This window comes from Acanthopagrus latus, chromosome 15 (genome assembly GCF_904848185.1).
Source record: "Acanthopagrus latus isolate v.2019 chromosome 15, fAcaLat1.1, whole genome shotgun sequence".
In the NCBI taxonomy this organism is placed as follows: domain Eukaryota; kingdom Metazoa; phylum Chordata; class Actinopteri; order Spariformes; family Sparidae; genus Acanthopagrus; species Acanthopagrus latus.
The window spans coordinates 7,120,746-7,134,531 of NC_051053.1; the positions used below are offsets into that span (position 1 = coordinate 7,120,746).

At 41.7% G+C, this 13,786-nt stretch overlaps 3 protein-coding genes across 9 annotated transcripts in view; 1 reads left to right on the top strand and 2 right to left on the bottom strand.

Annotated features, from left to right (window-relative positions):
* Positions 1–2,451: 2,451 nt before the first annotated feature.
* On the bottom strand, positions 2,452–8,077 carry cutc (cutC copper transporter homolog (E. coli)). 2 transcript variants are annotated; one of them, XM_037124106.1, is made up of 9 exons: positions 7,718–8,077; positions 6,742–6,820; positions 6,098–6,157; positions 5,797–6,006; positions 4,812–4,847; positions 4,572–4,705; positions 4,444–4,471; positions 4,257–4,362; positions 2,452–4,131 (listed from the first exon to the last, which is right to left on the bottom strand). In XM_037124106.1, the coding sequence occupies exons 2-9, from the start codon at positions 6,809–6,811 to the stop codon at positions 4,020–4,022; spliced, it is 756 nt and encodes a 251-aa protein (XP_036980001.1). In that variant the 5' UTR covers positions 6,812–6,820; positions 7,718–8,077; the 3' UTR covers positions 2,452–4,019. The 2 variants fall into 2 exon arrangements, with proteins under 2 accessions (XP_036980001.1, XP_036980000.1); XM_037124105.1 differs by lacking the exon at positions 7,718–8,077 and adding an exon at positions 6,950–7,151.
* On the top strand, positions 7,370–11,418 carry LOC119033697 (cytochrome c oxidase assembly protein COX15 homolog). The gene is made up of 9 exons (XM_037124097.1): positions 7,370–7,574; positions 8,390–8,577; positions 8,670–8,792; positions 9,033–9,219; positions 9,348–9,515; positions 9,671–9,752; positions 10,068–10,222; positions 10,348–10,461; positions 10,546–11,418. Exons 1-9 carry the CDS (start codon positions 7,500–7,502, stop codon positions 10,675–10,677), a joined length of 1,224 nt encoding a protein of 407 aa, XP_036979992.1. The 5' UTR covers positions 7,370–7,499; the 3' UTR covers positions 10,678–11,418.
* A 161-nt stretch (positions 11,419–11,579) lies between these two features.
* Positions 11,580–13,786, bottom strand: part of LOC119033698 (Kv channel-interacting protein 2) — a 103,075-nt gene continuing 100,868 nt past the window's right edge. For 5 of the 6 annotated variants that reach the window (XM_037124104.1, XM_037124102.1, XM_037124101.1 and 2 more), the window contains exon 8: positions 13,479–13,555. In XM_037124104.1, coding sequence (XP_036979999.1) covers positions 13,508–13,555 — 48 coding nt within the window. In that variant the 3' untranslated portion in view covers positions 13,479–13,507. Of the gene's footprint in view, positions 13,556–13,786 lie in introns of all 6 variants that reach the window. The other variant, XM_037124099.1, reaches the window with a different exon arrangement.

Genomic DNA, 13,786 nt, shown 5'->3' on the forward strand with positions numbered 1-13,786 from the left:
AACATTTCAGGCAGACGCATGCATGAAAAAAGGAGAAAAAGAGAGCGACAGAAGGACTTGCATAAGTATTTCTCGGCTGTGTTTCCCCCTGCTGGTTTTCCTTTTGTTGCAGGAGACAGCCCACCTAAAATGGGAATGTGTTTAGGGAGGAGAAGGGGGAGGGAGGGAGCTCATTAGACCCCTTTTCCTGTTGTGTTTCCACTTCCCCTGCATGCCTCCTCTCTCTCTGGGCCGAGACCCACTTTCGGAACTCAAGTCACATAACATTAGTTTCAGGCAGTCACGCATTCGAATGAGGCCGCTGAAGCCGCTGAACCCACACCGAGTCAAAGAGGAACCCGCGGCCATGTATATGTTGGGCTTCTTTTAGAAAGGACCACTTCAGGAGTAAATTGCGCTTGACATTAGTTTGACTCAAAACCACAGATACAGAGAGGACTCCTGTGGCTGCGTATGTGTGAGGCTGTCGCTAATGGACAATATAAGCTTTTATCAGAGCTTGTGATGAAAAAAAAAACATTTGAGAACAGCTGATTGTGGTGAATTAGCGTGATGAGGATCAACCAGAATAGGCGACGATCGTGGACATCCACAAAGGACTGACTTGTGAAAGCTGTGTAGCTTGATAACATGCTGTCCAACTCTGATTTCCTGATTTATTTCCCAGTTTCCATTAAAGAATCCTAACCCTGTCACCAGCGGTTGTAGGCTTAGCCCAATAAATACCATCCAGCTCTGTCTACTCAAAAGTTTGTTGGTTCATTATAAAGGATGTTCACTCTAAAGAAATGTGTCCCATCTCTGGTGCAATTTAGTTTTTTAACAAAACGTGAGGTAAATTAATTCCAGCGTGTTATATAGTGCCATCTTAAACTTTGAAGTTTAATATTAAGATTATATCGGATACAGTCACTGATCTCCATCATTTTAGCCAGGACAACCTTGACTTCCTCAAATGCCTTATTGTTCCCTCATAGTTCTGATCCATGTGTGCGCCAGTCGTCCAGCCTCATGCATCCCCCCATCGAGAAAGTTACGCATAAACACAGCAGTTCCTTTTCCACTTCACCCTTTTTTTTTTTTCTTTCAGTGTCCGTTGCTGACAACAGAAACAGAGCTGAAACGTTCCTTGTGCCCTGTAAACAAGATTATTTCTGCCACTCTCGAATAGCAAGGACTGTGATAAAACTTGCCTACATTTTTAACAGAGAGTAAAAATGACAACGCAGCATGACCCAGGCGGGTTTGTTGAGTCGTAATACATTTACGCTGCTGCAAACGATGACACGTATTGTTGTTTAGAAATGTGTGTGAAAAGTCTCTGAGTGACTGTGATGGCCCTTAAACAGATTACTCACACTGTCCGAGGGTTAATGATTACATGTTTGATAACACCAAATGGGCGGAAACTAGCTGAATCATGTCTGTGTGTATAACCCCAAGGACATCCACGGGACACGTGAGAACAACCCGAACATAATTACAGAGTTGTAAATATCCGATACTATAGCGCTATAGATAAAGGGGAGTCTGGTGGTTTATGATGATTAGCCTTACTAATCAGCTCAAGGGCTTGTTATCAAACAGTAAAATGCACTGAATTTAACCTCAGATGAGTCTGGGAATTGTTCTTTTGAGGAGGCAGACAAGCACAGAAGACCGTTTCAGGAGATGGCAGAGCAGAAAAAATGTGCAATTTTGTATTTTATAATGGATAGAATAAATATTTACCACCTATCACGGACTACAGCCGAAAGCAATTCCAAACCACAGATGTATGTATAAATATTTGATCCACAGTTGCTTCCTGTCCAGCCTGAGGTGCCCCGCTTAAGACGGTTTACCAATGAATAGAAGAGGCAAGAGTCAAAGAAATATGTCACACAGACAAGGAAAAAAAAAAACAGAGCTGGCATGGCTCAAGACAAAACAGTTAGCGAGAGTATAAGAAAAAAAGAAAGAAAGAAATCCCTGGTTCTAGTCTGTCTCAAAAGTAAATATTTGCTTTTCTCTTTTCTATCTTCTCAGATAAAAGCTGAATGAATATCTCTTGGTTTTGTTTGATTAATAAGATTACTTGGCGTATGTATGTGTAGGTATGTGGTTTTATGTACATATGTATATGCATTTTTGTATACAGATAATGTCTTACTTAATCAAGTAGTGCAGAAGGGGTAGGATTCCTTTTTGAACCCGTAAACTGTTTTGATTTTTTTAAACATTCTTTCTTTTGTATTCACGTTTTGAAATAAAAATGTATCTATCCATCATCTTTGAGGAAATAGGTGAGCCTACATTCAGAAAACATAAACGGCTGCTTCAATCATAACAAACTCAAATTTTTGCTCTCCGACCTTGTTAATGAAATCAGTTTTCAACATAATGAGACATACAGATATCCAACAATGATCTCATTCTTACAGCACACAATGATGAAGGCTTGAAAGGCAGCACACTCATGTAGGTTTATTGTAGTGACTGAATAACTTTGCCCAGTTAAACCTTGAACAGATCATCAGTTCAAGTTCCAGTTTTGAGAGGGTTTAAGTCATCCCCATGACATAAACCCACTTCTTGAAAATACCCAGGGATATTTGTCTGAATGGGGTCACGGGCTCATCAGAGTGTCGCTTATGCTACTCGGTATGTTAACACCTGACTAGGCTGCACACAGCTATAGTACCCCGTGATGATTAAGTCAGTACTGCTGTTAAAAGTGTGATTGACCTTTGTCATGTAAAATAAAAGATGAAATCTGTTTAATGACATCACAGGTTCACTCTGTCTCTTTTCCTGTCACTTCTGTCACTCCTCGCTCTGAGAGTCAGACACTCTGAGTCAATCAGAGGAATCTGGACACTTTGTTTCTCTCTAATGTGCAATAATTAAGACAAACAATATCACAATTAGCCATATTTCAACTGTAGTTATTAATGACACTGTATATATACGGATATATCCTAGTAGGAAGTACATGTCTTGTATTTTTGTTCTGTCTTTCTTGTTCTTGTTCTTGCTCATATAGTTTTTATTTTTCTGCATACATTTCTGGGACTTTGAATGAGAGCAGCTGTACAACAAGCAATTTCTCCTCGGTGATCAATGAAGTATTTCGGATTATGATTCTGATTCTGTACGACCTCTTCAGAGATTGAAGCTTCCACTTAGGAGACTTGAATCAAACATTTGAGAATCAATTCAGCCCAGTTAGATATCAGTGACACTAACAATATGACGCTTGAAACACATGATTCATGATTCTGCGTTAGTATGGTCTATCTCTTAAAGGGACTAAATCAAAATACATATTTTTCTTCATACTCGTGACAGTGCAACAAGGTCTGCAGATTATCTTAGATAACTGGGTCATAATTTCTGTAAGAGACTTTGCTGTTGAGGTTTCTGAATGTATTTTGTGGGGGGTTGAATACAACAAGCTGAGTGGTGTGAAATGTGGGCGACATCTGACAACAATACCAAAATAGGAAAGTGCACTTACAGTAACAGTTGAATTCATTTAATTAAATTCTGAACAAACTGAACTCAGAATGTTTCCATCCTAGTAAAAAATATAGGCCTAAAGGATGTCACAGCTTTCATTATCTTCCACTGCAAATACGTGTAAACAAATATAGGTCAACTATATGGCAACTGAAAAAATGCTGTTCTGAAAACAGCCGCGGCACTGAGCAGTGCTTTTCCTTCGCTTTGGAAAACGCAATCATGGCCACACACAGGTGCATAATAATAAATGTCAATTATTTGTCAGTCTCCACTGTGAGATGCTTAGACTGCACATCCCATAAGGTCGCAGGGCTGTCCCTGAGCTCTAACTTTACAAGGACTGTTTCATCAGTGATTAAACAAATACAGAAAAACAGAACTCTGTGGCAGTTCAGATGTGTCTACTCATTCTGGGCTATAGTGAAAATAAATCTTCGCCGGCCGATAAAATGGCATACAATCACTTCCTTCTGAGGTATCTGTTTTGCTGTCTGTCATGATTGTCCAGTACCCATTCACAAGGTATTTCTGGCTATTGCATTCAGAGTGCGGACTTTGCTCACGTCTGCCACCTTCAGGCCATACTCGGGCGCTGAGAAAGCAGCTCCCATCGTCACACAGGTGTTCCTGCAATTGGAAACGTTATGAGACAGCGGCAACGATGACAAAGTTTTATTATATAGGTGCAAGAAATTTTGTAAAGTATGCAAGCATGTGAACAATAAACTAATGGAGGCAGGATTTAAACAAACCTGAACTTCATGGCAGAATCTTTACTGGAGCGGGCTGAGCAGTGAAACTCTTGGGCTCCTGACCCCTCTAAAATTCTCTGCAGGTTCCTCTCTGTGATGCCTCCTCCTGCATTTAAAGATAAAGTATAAAAAATTAAGGAAAAAAAAAACAAATAAACTGCATGCACAAAAAAGCAGAAGAACTAACCTGGCATGATGGAAATCCTCCCTTTCGCCTGATGAGTGGAAAAACAGGGGGATATAACAGATAAATAGTCATACCTTTTTCAGTCGCTTATATGCAAACATGTTTGCATACATATAGTTGAAACTTACTTGGTCTATAAGCCGTTTAATTAGAGGGAGTCCCTCCAAGGCAGATGTGTCACAGCCACTTGTCAACACACGCTGGAACCCTAATGATACCAGAGTCTCCAGAGCAACCACTGGGTCATGGACCATGTCAAAAGCTGCAGTGGGATCAAGTTCAGTTAAATAAGATGAGTTCAGTGTTGGCAGCTGCAAATGACTATGAACGCTTCAAGTGAACGTGCGATTTAGAGGAGAAAATGTTACCTCTGTGGAAGGTGACGGGTAGTGGTCGAGCAGCAGCTGGAGAGCAAAAATCAGACAAATACATGGAACAACACAAGAAAAATCTACATAAAATAATAAAACATTAAAATTATATAATAATTACAAAAGAGATGCTCATTCACAACTTGATTCCTCATAGAGAATCACGGACTGCATGTCCATTCAATGCTCAGTAATTCGTACAGAAAAGAACTGTCTGAAACACCTTTTAAATTGTGCCTGATTGGCTGCAATTAGTTCCTTTTTATTAAGTTAAACTGCCTGTATGAACACTTTTTTTTCCTATGAAATTTTTAGCAAGAAGATCATGGTGGGTTTAATTGGGTGAGAGAATGTGTATAACCATTTTTTGATGCACTGGTCAATTTTGAGATTTTGGGCTATTTTTCCTCGCTTCCTGAGCCCACATGTTCACCAGCTGTTCATTCAAAACTAAAACAATGCCTTTATTTCATGCTCTGTATCATGAGAAGCTGCCAAACACAAAGCCAAAGACAGGATTTGTTTGTTGTGGTGTGATTCACAGAGGGGACAGAAGTACTGGCAGACTCAGCAGGAAGAGCCCTTACTTTATTATTACTGTTTATTATTCAGAAAGAAGGCAAAGGTCCTCGTGTATCTTTCCCCTGGCCATTAGAGTGGGCAGGTATAAGAGTACACACCTTCCTCACAGTAGACATTTTGATTCATCGTTTCTGTTAATAATTCATGTTATTAATCACACATGATTATTTCCTTCTATGACATGTTAACAGGTCTGTTGCTTTTGAAATGACTGAGACTGAGAGGCTGAGACATAGCACCTTGTTATCCCTCATCAAATGTAAAGTGGATCTTTTAAAATGTTTTCTTTATGCATTCCTGGAGCTGAAGGTGACGAATTGTAAGTGAGTGTCTCAGTTTTTTTTTGTTTAGAGCCTCTTAAGCTCATTCAGATAATACCGAGTACACAGGTAGGCATTACCCAGTAACTCCATACACAGCTCTGCGTCCACGCGTCCATCCTCGGTCAGGGCTCCTAGCACGAGTCCATCGGCACCATGGCTCTTTATCAGCTGTATGTCCTTCCTCATCACCTCCACTTCCTGGTCTGAGTACAGGAAGTCCCCCCCACGAGGCCGAATCATCGCGTAGACTGGGATTTTGACATACTGCTTCACCACCTGCAGCAGACCTATGGCAAAAAACAAATGAAAAACAATGATGATGGAATGTGTGACTTTATGTTCCTTTCTAATATCTGAACAGGGCTGAACTGTGCTCACCTAGACTGGGAGTGAGTCCTCCCTCCAGGAGACTAGAGCATAGTTCAAGTCGACCTGCACCTGTTGGGGGAGACAAACACAGTATACACATTAGGTTTTTATTTTAGACCCGATTTCATCAAAGGGATACGTTCTTGATTAGAATGCATTAGCAAAATGTACATAGCATTGTTTCTGTCTAAAATATATGGATTTTTGCAACACATACACAGTATTTAAAGGCTGTTCTCCCAAATTGAGTTTTTTCTCATACGTTCCAGAAATCTCCACTCCAGTAGCACTTACAAACAGCACTTTTATTCATATATATATATATATATATATATATATATATATATATATATATATATATATATATATATATATATATATATGTATGCTGTGATTATGCTGTGATTCATGGAGTGTCAAAATAAATATCCAAACCCTTCACTGTACTACGTCAACAAAATGAAACACTGTGTATATTATGGAACTGTATGCAAACTAATACATTTTTAGGTAGATAAGAACTTGTTTTCAGAATCAAGCATAAAACTTCAGAGAAGTTTAGCTAATACACACATTGCTGTCTTAATCACAGTAAGTAGAGAACAGGGGAAGATTGGTGATGTCTGTATGATAAAATATGATATGTTACCAACCTCCTCGTTCAGCATTGACAGCAGACTCCACGGAGTCCACACACACCTCCATTAAAAAGCCCTCTGCCATTCTGACTGTCTATAAACACACGCAGACAGACAGACAGACAGACAGACAGACAGACAGAGGCAAAATGAAATTCAGGGTGAATTTGTTAGCATTCACATTACTTTAGCCAGCAATGTTAACTGCCATGACAACAACTACCTGTCAAATCCACTTCCTATCGCTTCATGGGACCTTGTCAGGCGACTGGAAGCGATATGAAATCAGTATATGTTGTATGACTGCCTGACCACAGCTTCTACAGTCAGCCACCACAGTGGATTTCCGGATAATTGAATTTCAAATACGTTGTTTGGTGGATGGACGGGGCTAAAGTGGCTGCGCAATACAATTGAGCTATCAGGAGGAGAGTAACCGCCCATGCGGGGTACGCTAAGACCCAAAACATGCACTAACCACTTGCTTCCTGTCTCCTTAAAATAGAATTTAAATATAAAATAATGAATTGTTTGCGTTTCTTGTTATATTTCACGTGTTTTGCATAGCGTGTTTCCAGTTTTAATACTGTAAAAAAAAAGAAGAAGAAGTAATCTGTTCGTCGATTTGTTGTGACGTCAGGAGGTCAAAGTTGAACCGTCAGTTAGGAAACATGGTTGTGTAAGGACAGCCCATTACATCTATTACCTAAGCCTCATCTCTCATAACTTCACCGCAGGATCGGTTCATCGCTTGCGAACACAAGGGCATAAGGATGTTACTCTCTTCTGCACGGACAGCGATATTTTGCTGTTGCAGAAGTGCTGGCAAGGGATTTCAACACAACAGCGTGAGTATAAAACTAGCTGCTAACATTAGCTAGATAGCTAATGCACGAAAAAGGTCAGACGCTGCTCTGCAGGCGATACGACTCTGTTATATCTCTGTTATCGTTACTCTGTTATGTCAGACATTGTGGAAAAGTTAACCCACCGGCAAAATCCAGTTTGTCTTCGGTGTTGTTTCAGCGTTTATTTGAGTTTGTTAGGCTAGTGAACGTCACATGGTAACAGTGTACGCGTCGGTAGTCACGTCCGCACACACAGCTGAGAGAAGGTAGCTCATCCATCATTCCTCAACTGATGTAACCCAAAAATGATGACAACATCTCCAGTACTGGACAGTAACTAAACCGGGACGAAGCACGTTGCAATAACGTAAAAGAAACGTTACGCATAGTGCAAAACAGCTACGTTACCCCAACAAGCAGAGGCACCGACCCAACCGACCAGTCAGCCTCGCATCCCTGATATATTTAATCTAATTGGTCACTAGATTTAAGATGGAGAAAAGAAGTATTGTGTAGTTATACATATGTAAAACGGCCACAAATATGTGGACAGAATAGAATGATAAACCCGTTTGTGATTGTAATCTTATATTTTTATATCTGGCTTCTTGTGGGGGCATTGTCATGTGTCATGAAGCAACAAACTGATGTCACAAAGTTGAAGGCACACTTGTTGTTTGAGACATGTGAAGTACTTTGTTATGTGTGCACACGTGCACTGTTACAGACTAGTACTTCAACTGTTGTTTCTGTAATCCTTGTGGTAATCCCCCTTTTTAATAAATGTAAATGTCCCCTCTCATTTTTATCTGCAGCGGAGTCCACAGCTACGACAATGGCTGGTGAAGAGAGGTCAGAGCACCATCACAGTAGAGGCTGGGGCCTCCCCCGCCCCGGCTGCAGTGACTGTCCCCAGTGCGGCTACAAATCGCATACTGGGTCGCTGGTTACTGGGCTGCAGCGGGCTGGTGGTTGGGGCCGTCGTCTTGGGTGGTGTCACAAGGTAAAAGCGACTTCAGAGTGAAATTTCTGCCTGTGTATGCGATGGTAAGTGATGTTCGTATGCACTCAACTGGCATGTTTTGTTTCAATCAGACTCACGGAATCTGGGCTTTCCATGGTTGACTGGCATCTGGTGAGAGAGATGAAGCCGCCTCAAACACAAGCAGAGTGGGAGGCTGAGTTTTCTAAATACCAGCAGTTTCCTGAGTTCAAAATGTAAGGCCCTTCCCTTTTTCTGTTTATCTTATCAAGACACCCCTTATCTAGTAATCAAACACTGGTGTGTACACTATTATTTTGACATCAGCAGTGGTTTTAAATGTTGAATACAAACTGTATTTTCATTTGATGACAAATTTCACAATTGCGTAACTGAATATACCTGTTTTATATATTCTTCAAAAAGTAGGCAGGTTTTAATATATAAAGGAATAATCTGTCCTTACGTTTTCCCAGAATGAACCATGACATGACTCTGTCGGAGTTTAAGTTCATCTTCTTCATGGAGTGGGGGCATCGTATGTGGGGTAGGCTGGTTGGACTTGCGTACGTCCTCCCCACCATCTACTTCTGGAGGAAAGGATACTTCAATCGCTCCATGAAGGGAAAAGTACTGGGGCTTTGCGGATTTGTCTTTTTCCAGGTAAGGCTCAATACATACGTGGTGATAGGAGGGTGGTCCTTACCTTATTACTGGTGTTGAATTGTATTGATGTCAAAGTCATGTCAAAAACCATTGGAGCACTGTTTTCATTGCGTTTGTCTTCTCAGGGCCTTCTGGGGTGGTACATGGTAAAAAGCGGTCTGGAAGAGAAACCTGAGTCTTACGACATCCCGCGGGTCAGCCAGTATCGTCTGAGCGCTCACCTTGGCTCAGCCTTGTTGCTGTACTGTGCCAGTCTCTGGACAGGGCTTACTCTGCTGCGGCCTGCACACAAGGTACAGAGTTTCTTGCGCATAGACCAAACATGTAAATTGTTGTTTTTGTTTACAAAAACATACAGTTTTGACCTTGGTCTGTGCAATCAAATGTCACACAGTTTGCGTGCTGTAATTTTATGGGTTATTAAATTCTTGACGCGCCTCTTTCACAGTTGGCAGAAACCAAAAATCTCCTGCAGCTGAGGAGGTTTGCCAAGGGTACAGGTGGCCTGGTCTTCCTTACTGCTCTTTCAGGTACAGTTCGATCTTGTGTGAATGAAATGTGACCAATGTAATAATATGTCAACATGTTTCTCTAAGGAAGTGTGTATAGGGATGAAAGTGTTTTCTGTGTAATGTCTCATTCTGGATGCAAATAAATCCTCAGCTGCAGTCTCCATACTTGAAGCTAAGGTATTACAGTATAGTTTACTGTCGAGAATTTTCTGAGTGTCAGCCCCAGACTGATGTAAATACTTGGACCAGTGAAGATAATGTGTGAAATTTAATGTTGCAGATTTTAAAGATGAGATAGAGGAGAGTGTAAACTATACTTGTGCTTTTAAACAGGTGCTTTTGTTGCTGGTTTGGATGCTGGGCTGGTGTACAACTCCTTCCCTAAGATGGGAGAACGATGGGTCCCTGATGATCTCCTGGCATTCTCCCCTACCCTCAAGAACTTCTTTGAAAATCCCACAACTGTGCAGTTTGACCACAGAATTCTGGTATTTGTTTATATCCAACTGGAAATAACCTTGTGGATAACATTTCAACATTCTAATTCAACTTAAACATTATTTGGATTCAAGCAGCAGGTTTTTCATGGTCTTCTGAATTTTTCTTTTTCTAGGCGATCTCTTCTTTGACTGCAATTACAGGCCTCTATCTCTTCTCAAGGAGGATGGTTCTGCCCAGGAGGGCTAAGTTGGCCATCAACCTCCTTACAACAATGGCCTATGCACAGGTAGGCTGTCAGTCAGCTCAGTAACATGGAAACTAAGTACATTACTCTTCAGCATAACTAAACTCTGTGTGTTTTGCTCCTCAGGTTGCCCTTGGCATCAGCACCTTGTTACTTTACGTCCCCACTCCACTGGCAGCAACTCACCAGTCTGGCTCTGTGGCTCTTCTCACACTGGCCATTTGGGTCTTGGCAGAGCTCCGCAAAATGCCCAAGTAAAGCCTGCTCATTTAAGGACAGATCCTTACTAGCCACACCTCAAGCCTCTAAGAGTCAGTCGTGTCACTGTGAACGAGGCATTCAGAGACGAAAAGTGAAAAGATGGAGGTGCTGAAAACAGAAGATTTTCATTGAACAGTTGATTTTTATGCATATGCTGAAGTGAATCTGCTCTGTGGTGGTGCAAAGTATTTCTTACATCACAGCCTTATCAAAGCAGGACTGTTACTTGAGTGTTTTTGTTAGAAAAAAAAAGATGAAACATCAAGGTTGTCAAAGAGAAGTTGACTGAACCATTTTGCAGATGCACGTTGTCATCAGGAGATGACAATGTGGGTTTCTGTTTTGCAAGGAAATAAACAAAGGAATGCAAAACAAGAACATTTTCAGTTTCTGTCCAGCTTTAATGACACAACAACAGGACACATTTATTTGGCTTAAGTAGACTGACTTACTGTTTTTGTTCATGTTCACAGTTTGAACAGGATGTTTTCAATGAAAATTTGCTCTCTGTTGCCTAACCGCACACTGCCTGTTAGTTAATTTAGATGTGGCTGTTGGGATTATTTGTATAATTGTGTATATTTAAGTTATGAACCATTTCTTTGCCAGCTTTGTGATGATGAATTTGAAGAAAGTAAATAATATGTGAAGTCTTGATTGTTGCTTTGTGCTGCATCTTTAGAATATGTAAAGCTAAAAGCCGCCTTCTGTTAATAAAGACGATTATTATGTACAGTCTTTAAGTATTCAAACTCCACTCCATTTTGCATAGTAACTGTGATTTTTATTGTCTCTGTACAAAATATACACATTTTGAATACGTAATGCAACCAGTTGAGGCTAGCTAGCTAGACAGTCAGTACAACGGGTTAGTAGGTTTTCATTGTTCTAGACACAGCACATGCGGGTATAGACAGGTTTTACTTGTGGTCAGGAATGGAAGATAAAGACTGTTGGCAAGGAACAATCAGAGCCAAACCACTGTTATTTCTCAGAAATTATAAAATGCAGAACAGAAAAAAAAAAGAATTAATTGCAGTGTGGGAAGTGCATATTTTCATCAGGGTCTTACTGCACCCCTACTGTGCTCTGAGAGGAGTGAGAGGTTGGATGAGTGGGAAAGTGCTGATTCGTGGTCGAGAACTTTATTGCTATGTCGTGTTTGTCTCTGCATTTGAAATACACTACAGCCCGTTTTAATTATAGCTTGAGTGCCCCTTTTTTACTCGCACCTTCTTAGATGTAAGAGTAGATCTAGTTTGGGAAGAGACATTAATAAGTAGTTGTTGATTGAGCCTATCACCTGGGTTTTACAACCTAAAGCTACACTCCAGGTTGAGCTGAGTGCGGGTAAACCACATTGCCATGTTGTCGAGATATATCCTTCCACCTCTGATTGCCCCTTGCCTCATTTACTACACGGCATCTCCCTCTCTCTTAACCCACAGTGGGGCTTCATGTCTTCACTTGGGGTGGCATCACATGCCTCTTTAACTTGTCGTCTTCTCTTTGGTGTTACAGAAAGAGGGAGAATACAGAACGGGAGTGGGGAGGGCATAAAACAAACCATGTTATTAAACCATGTCTCTCTCACTAACAGAACACGCACGCACACATACTAGGCCTCTTTGAAAATTGAATGAGCCAAATCGAATGGAGGGTTCTGAGATACTTGTGGTGGAACCTGCTACAACCACATGACATTTCCGATTACAAGAAGTTCACAAATACAATCTGAAATCTAATAAATTCCCCTTGAATGTGTATTAGAGCGACCGTGGTATGCTGGCCCCGCGCCGGGAGAAGCTGGGATGGTCAGAACAGCTCGCCATCCACCATGTTGTAGCGCCTAATAACACACCGCCGGGAATGCTAGTAAATGTACAACAGTCAATAGACACCTACAGCTAGGACTGTAATAGTTTGGAAGGCCGGGAATTATTCTACCAGAATCCCATGAATGGAGGTGGGTGTGTTTCCCCATAAGAGTCTTGCTCAGGTAAGATGGATGACATCTCTCTCTGATCCACATGCACACACACATACACAGAGGGTGAGGCACCTGTGAATGACAAGGAACAGCAGACAGACAAGCAGACTTTGGAGTATCTCTGTAAATACATAATTGGATAATTAGTGACATCATCATGCGATATTGAAATCAGTTCCTCGTGGGAAACAACGCGTTGTGAACCTCCACTTGGATCTCAGCTGTTTCCTCGGGAAGCGTCTTTCTCCTCCTCTCTCGTCCACTAGATGGCAGTAGACTCATCTCTATTTCTATGGCCGGGGCGCGAGCGGTCTAGCTGCTCCAGGGAGGCATTGCCCACATGCACAGAGGCAGGATCAGAATCACAAATCCAAATCTCAGCCATCACAGGGAAACGGGGAAAAGTGATCTTGGGACAAGGTTTGGGGGCAACTTCCTCCCTCTGAGTTGAGCCATTACAGGCTGACGTAGTTCCTCCATCAGTAACAGTTATAAATGAAAGAAGTGGGGTGTACCAGTGCCTGTGAGCCTGCTGCTTGTCTTCTCTCGTTGTGTCTCTGGGGTAAAACTAAGGTTCTGCATGATGAGGAAGGGAGACGGGTCAACTCCACAGCTGCTTGGAGAAATGCCGCTGGGGAACCAGGACGAGGGAGAGGGCCTCTCGGTGCCCTCAGGACTCACGGCTCTCAACAGACACACAAGCAGAAGCTTGCAAGTCAGAAGACGGCCACGCACACACACATTCACAAAACTCTTTCTCACGTTTCAATCCCGATTTCCTCTTACACACACACACACTCCCCTCCCTGGCGCCAGCATCCTCTCTGGTCCAGATCCTTAGATGACGTTGTCAAACAGCTGCATGGACTGCATGATGTTCTCATCCTAGACGGAGACAAGAGGTTGAGATGAGGAGGGGGATGACGTGTCGTTACGGGTCACCCAAGTGATTCGCATTGGGAAAAAGTGAGGATTCAAGGTACAGTTTTACATTTTGCAGTATTCTGCTCTCCTGCTGAGAGTTAGGTAAGAGGACTGATTCCTCTCTAGTGTCTGTCCATTAAATATGAAGCTAGAGCCAGGCTGATTAGATTAGCATTGTAAAAAAGGGAACAC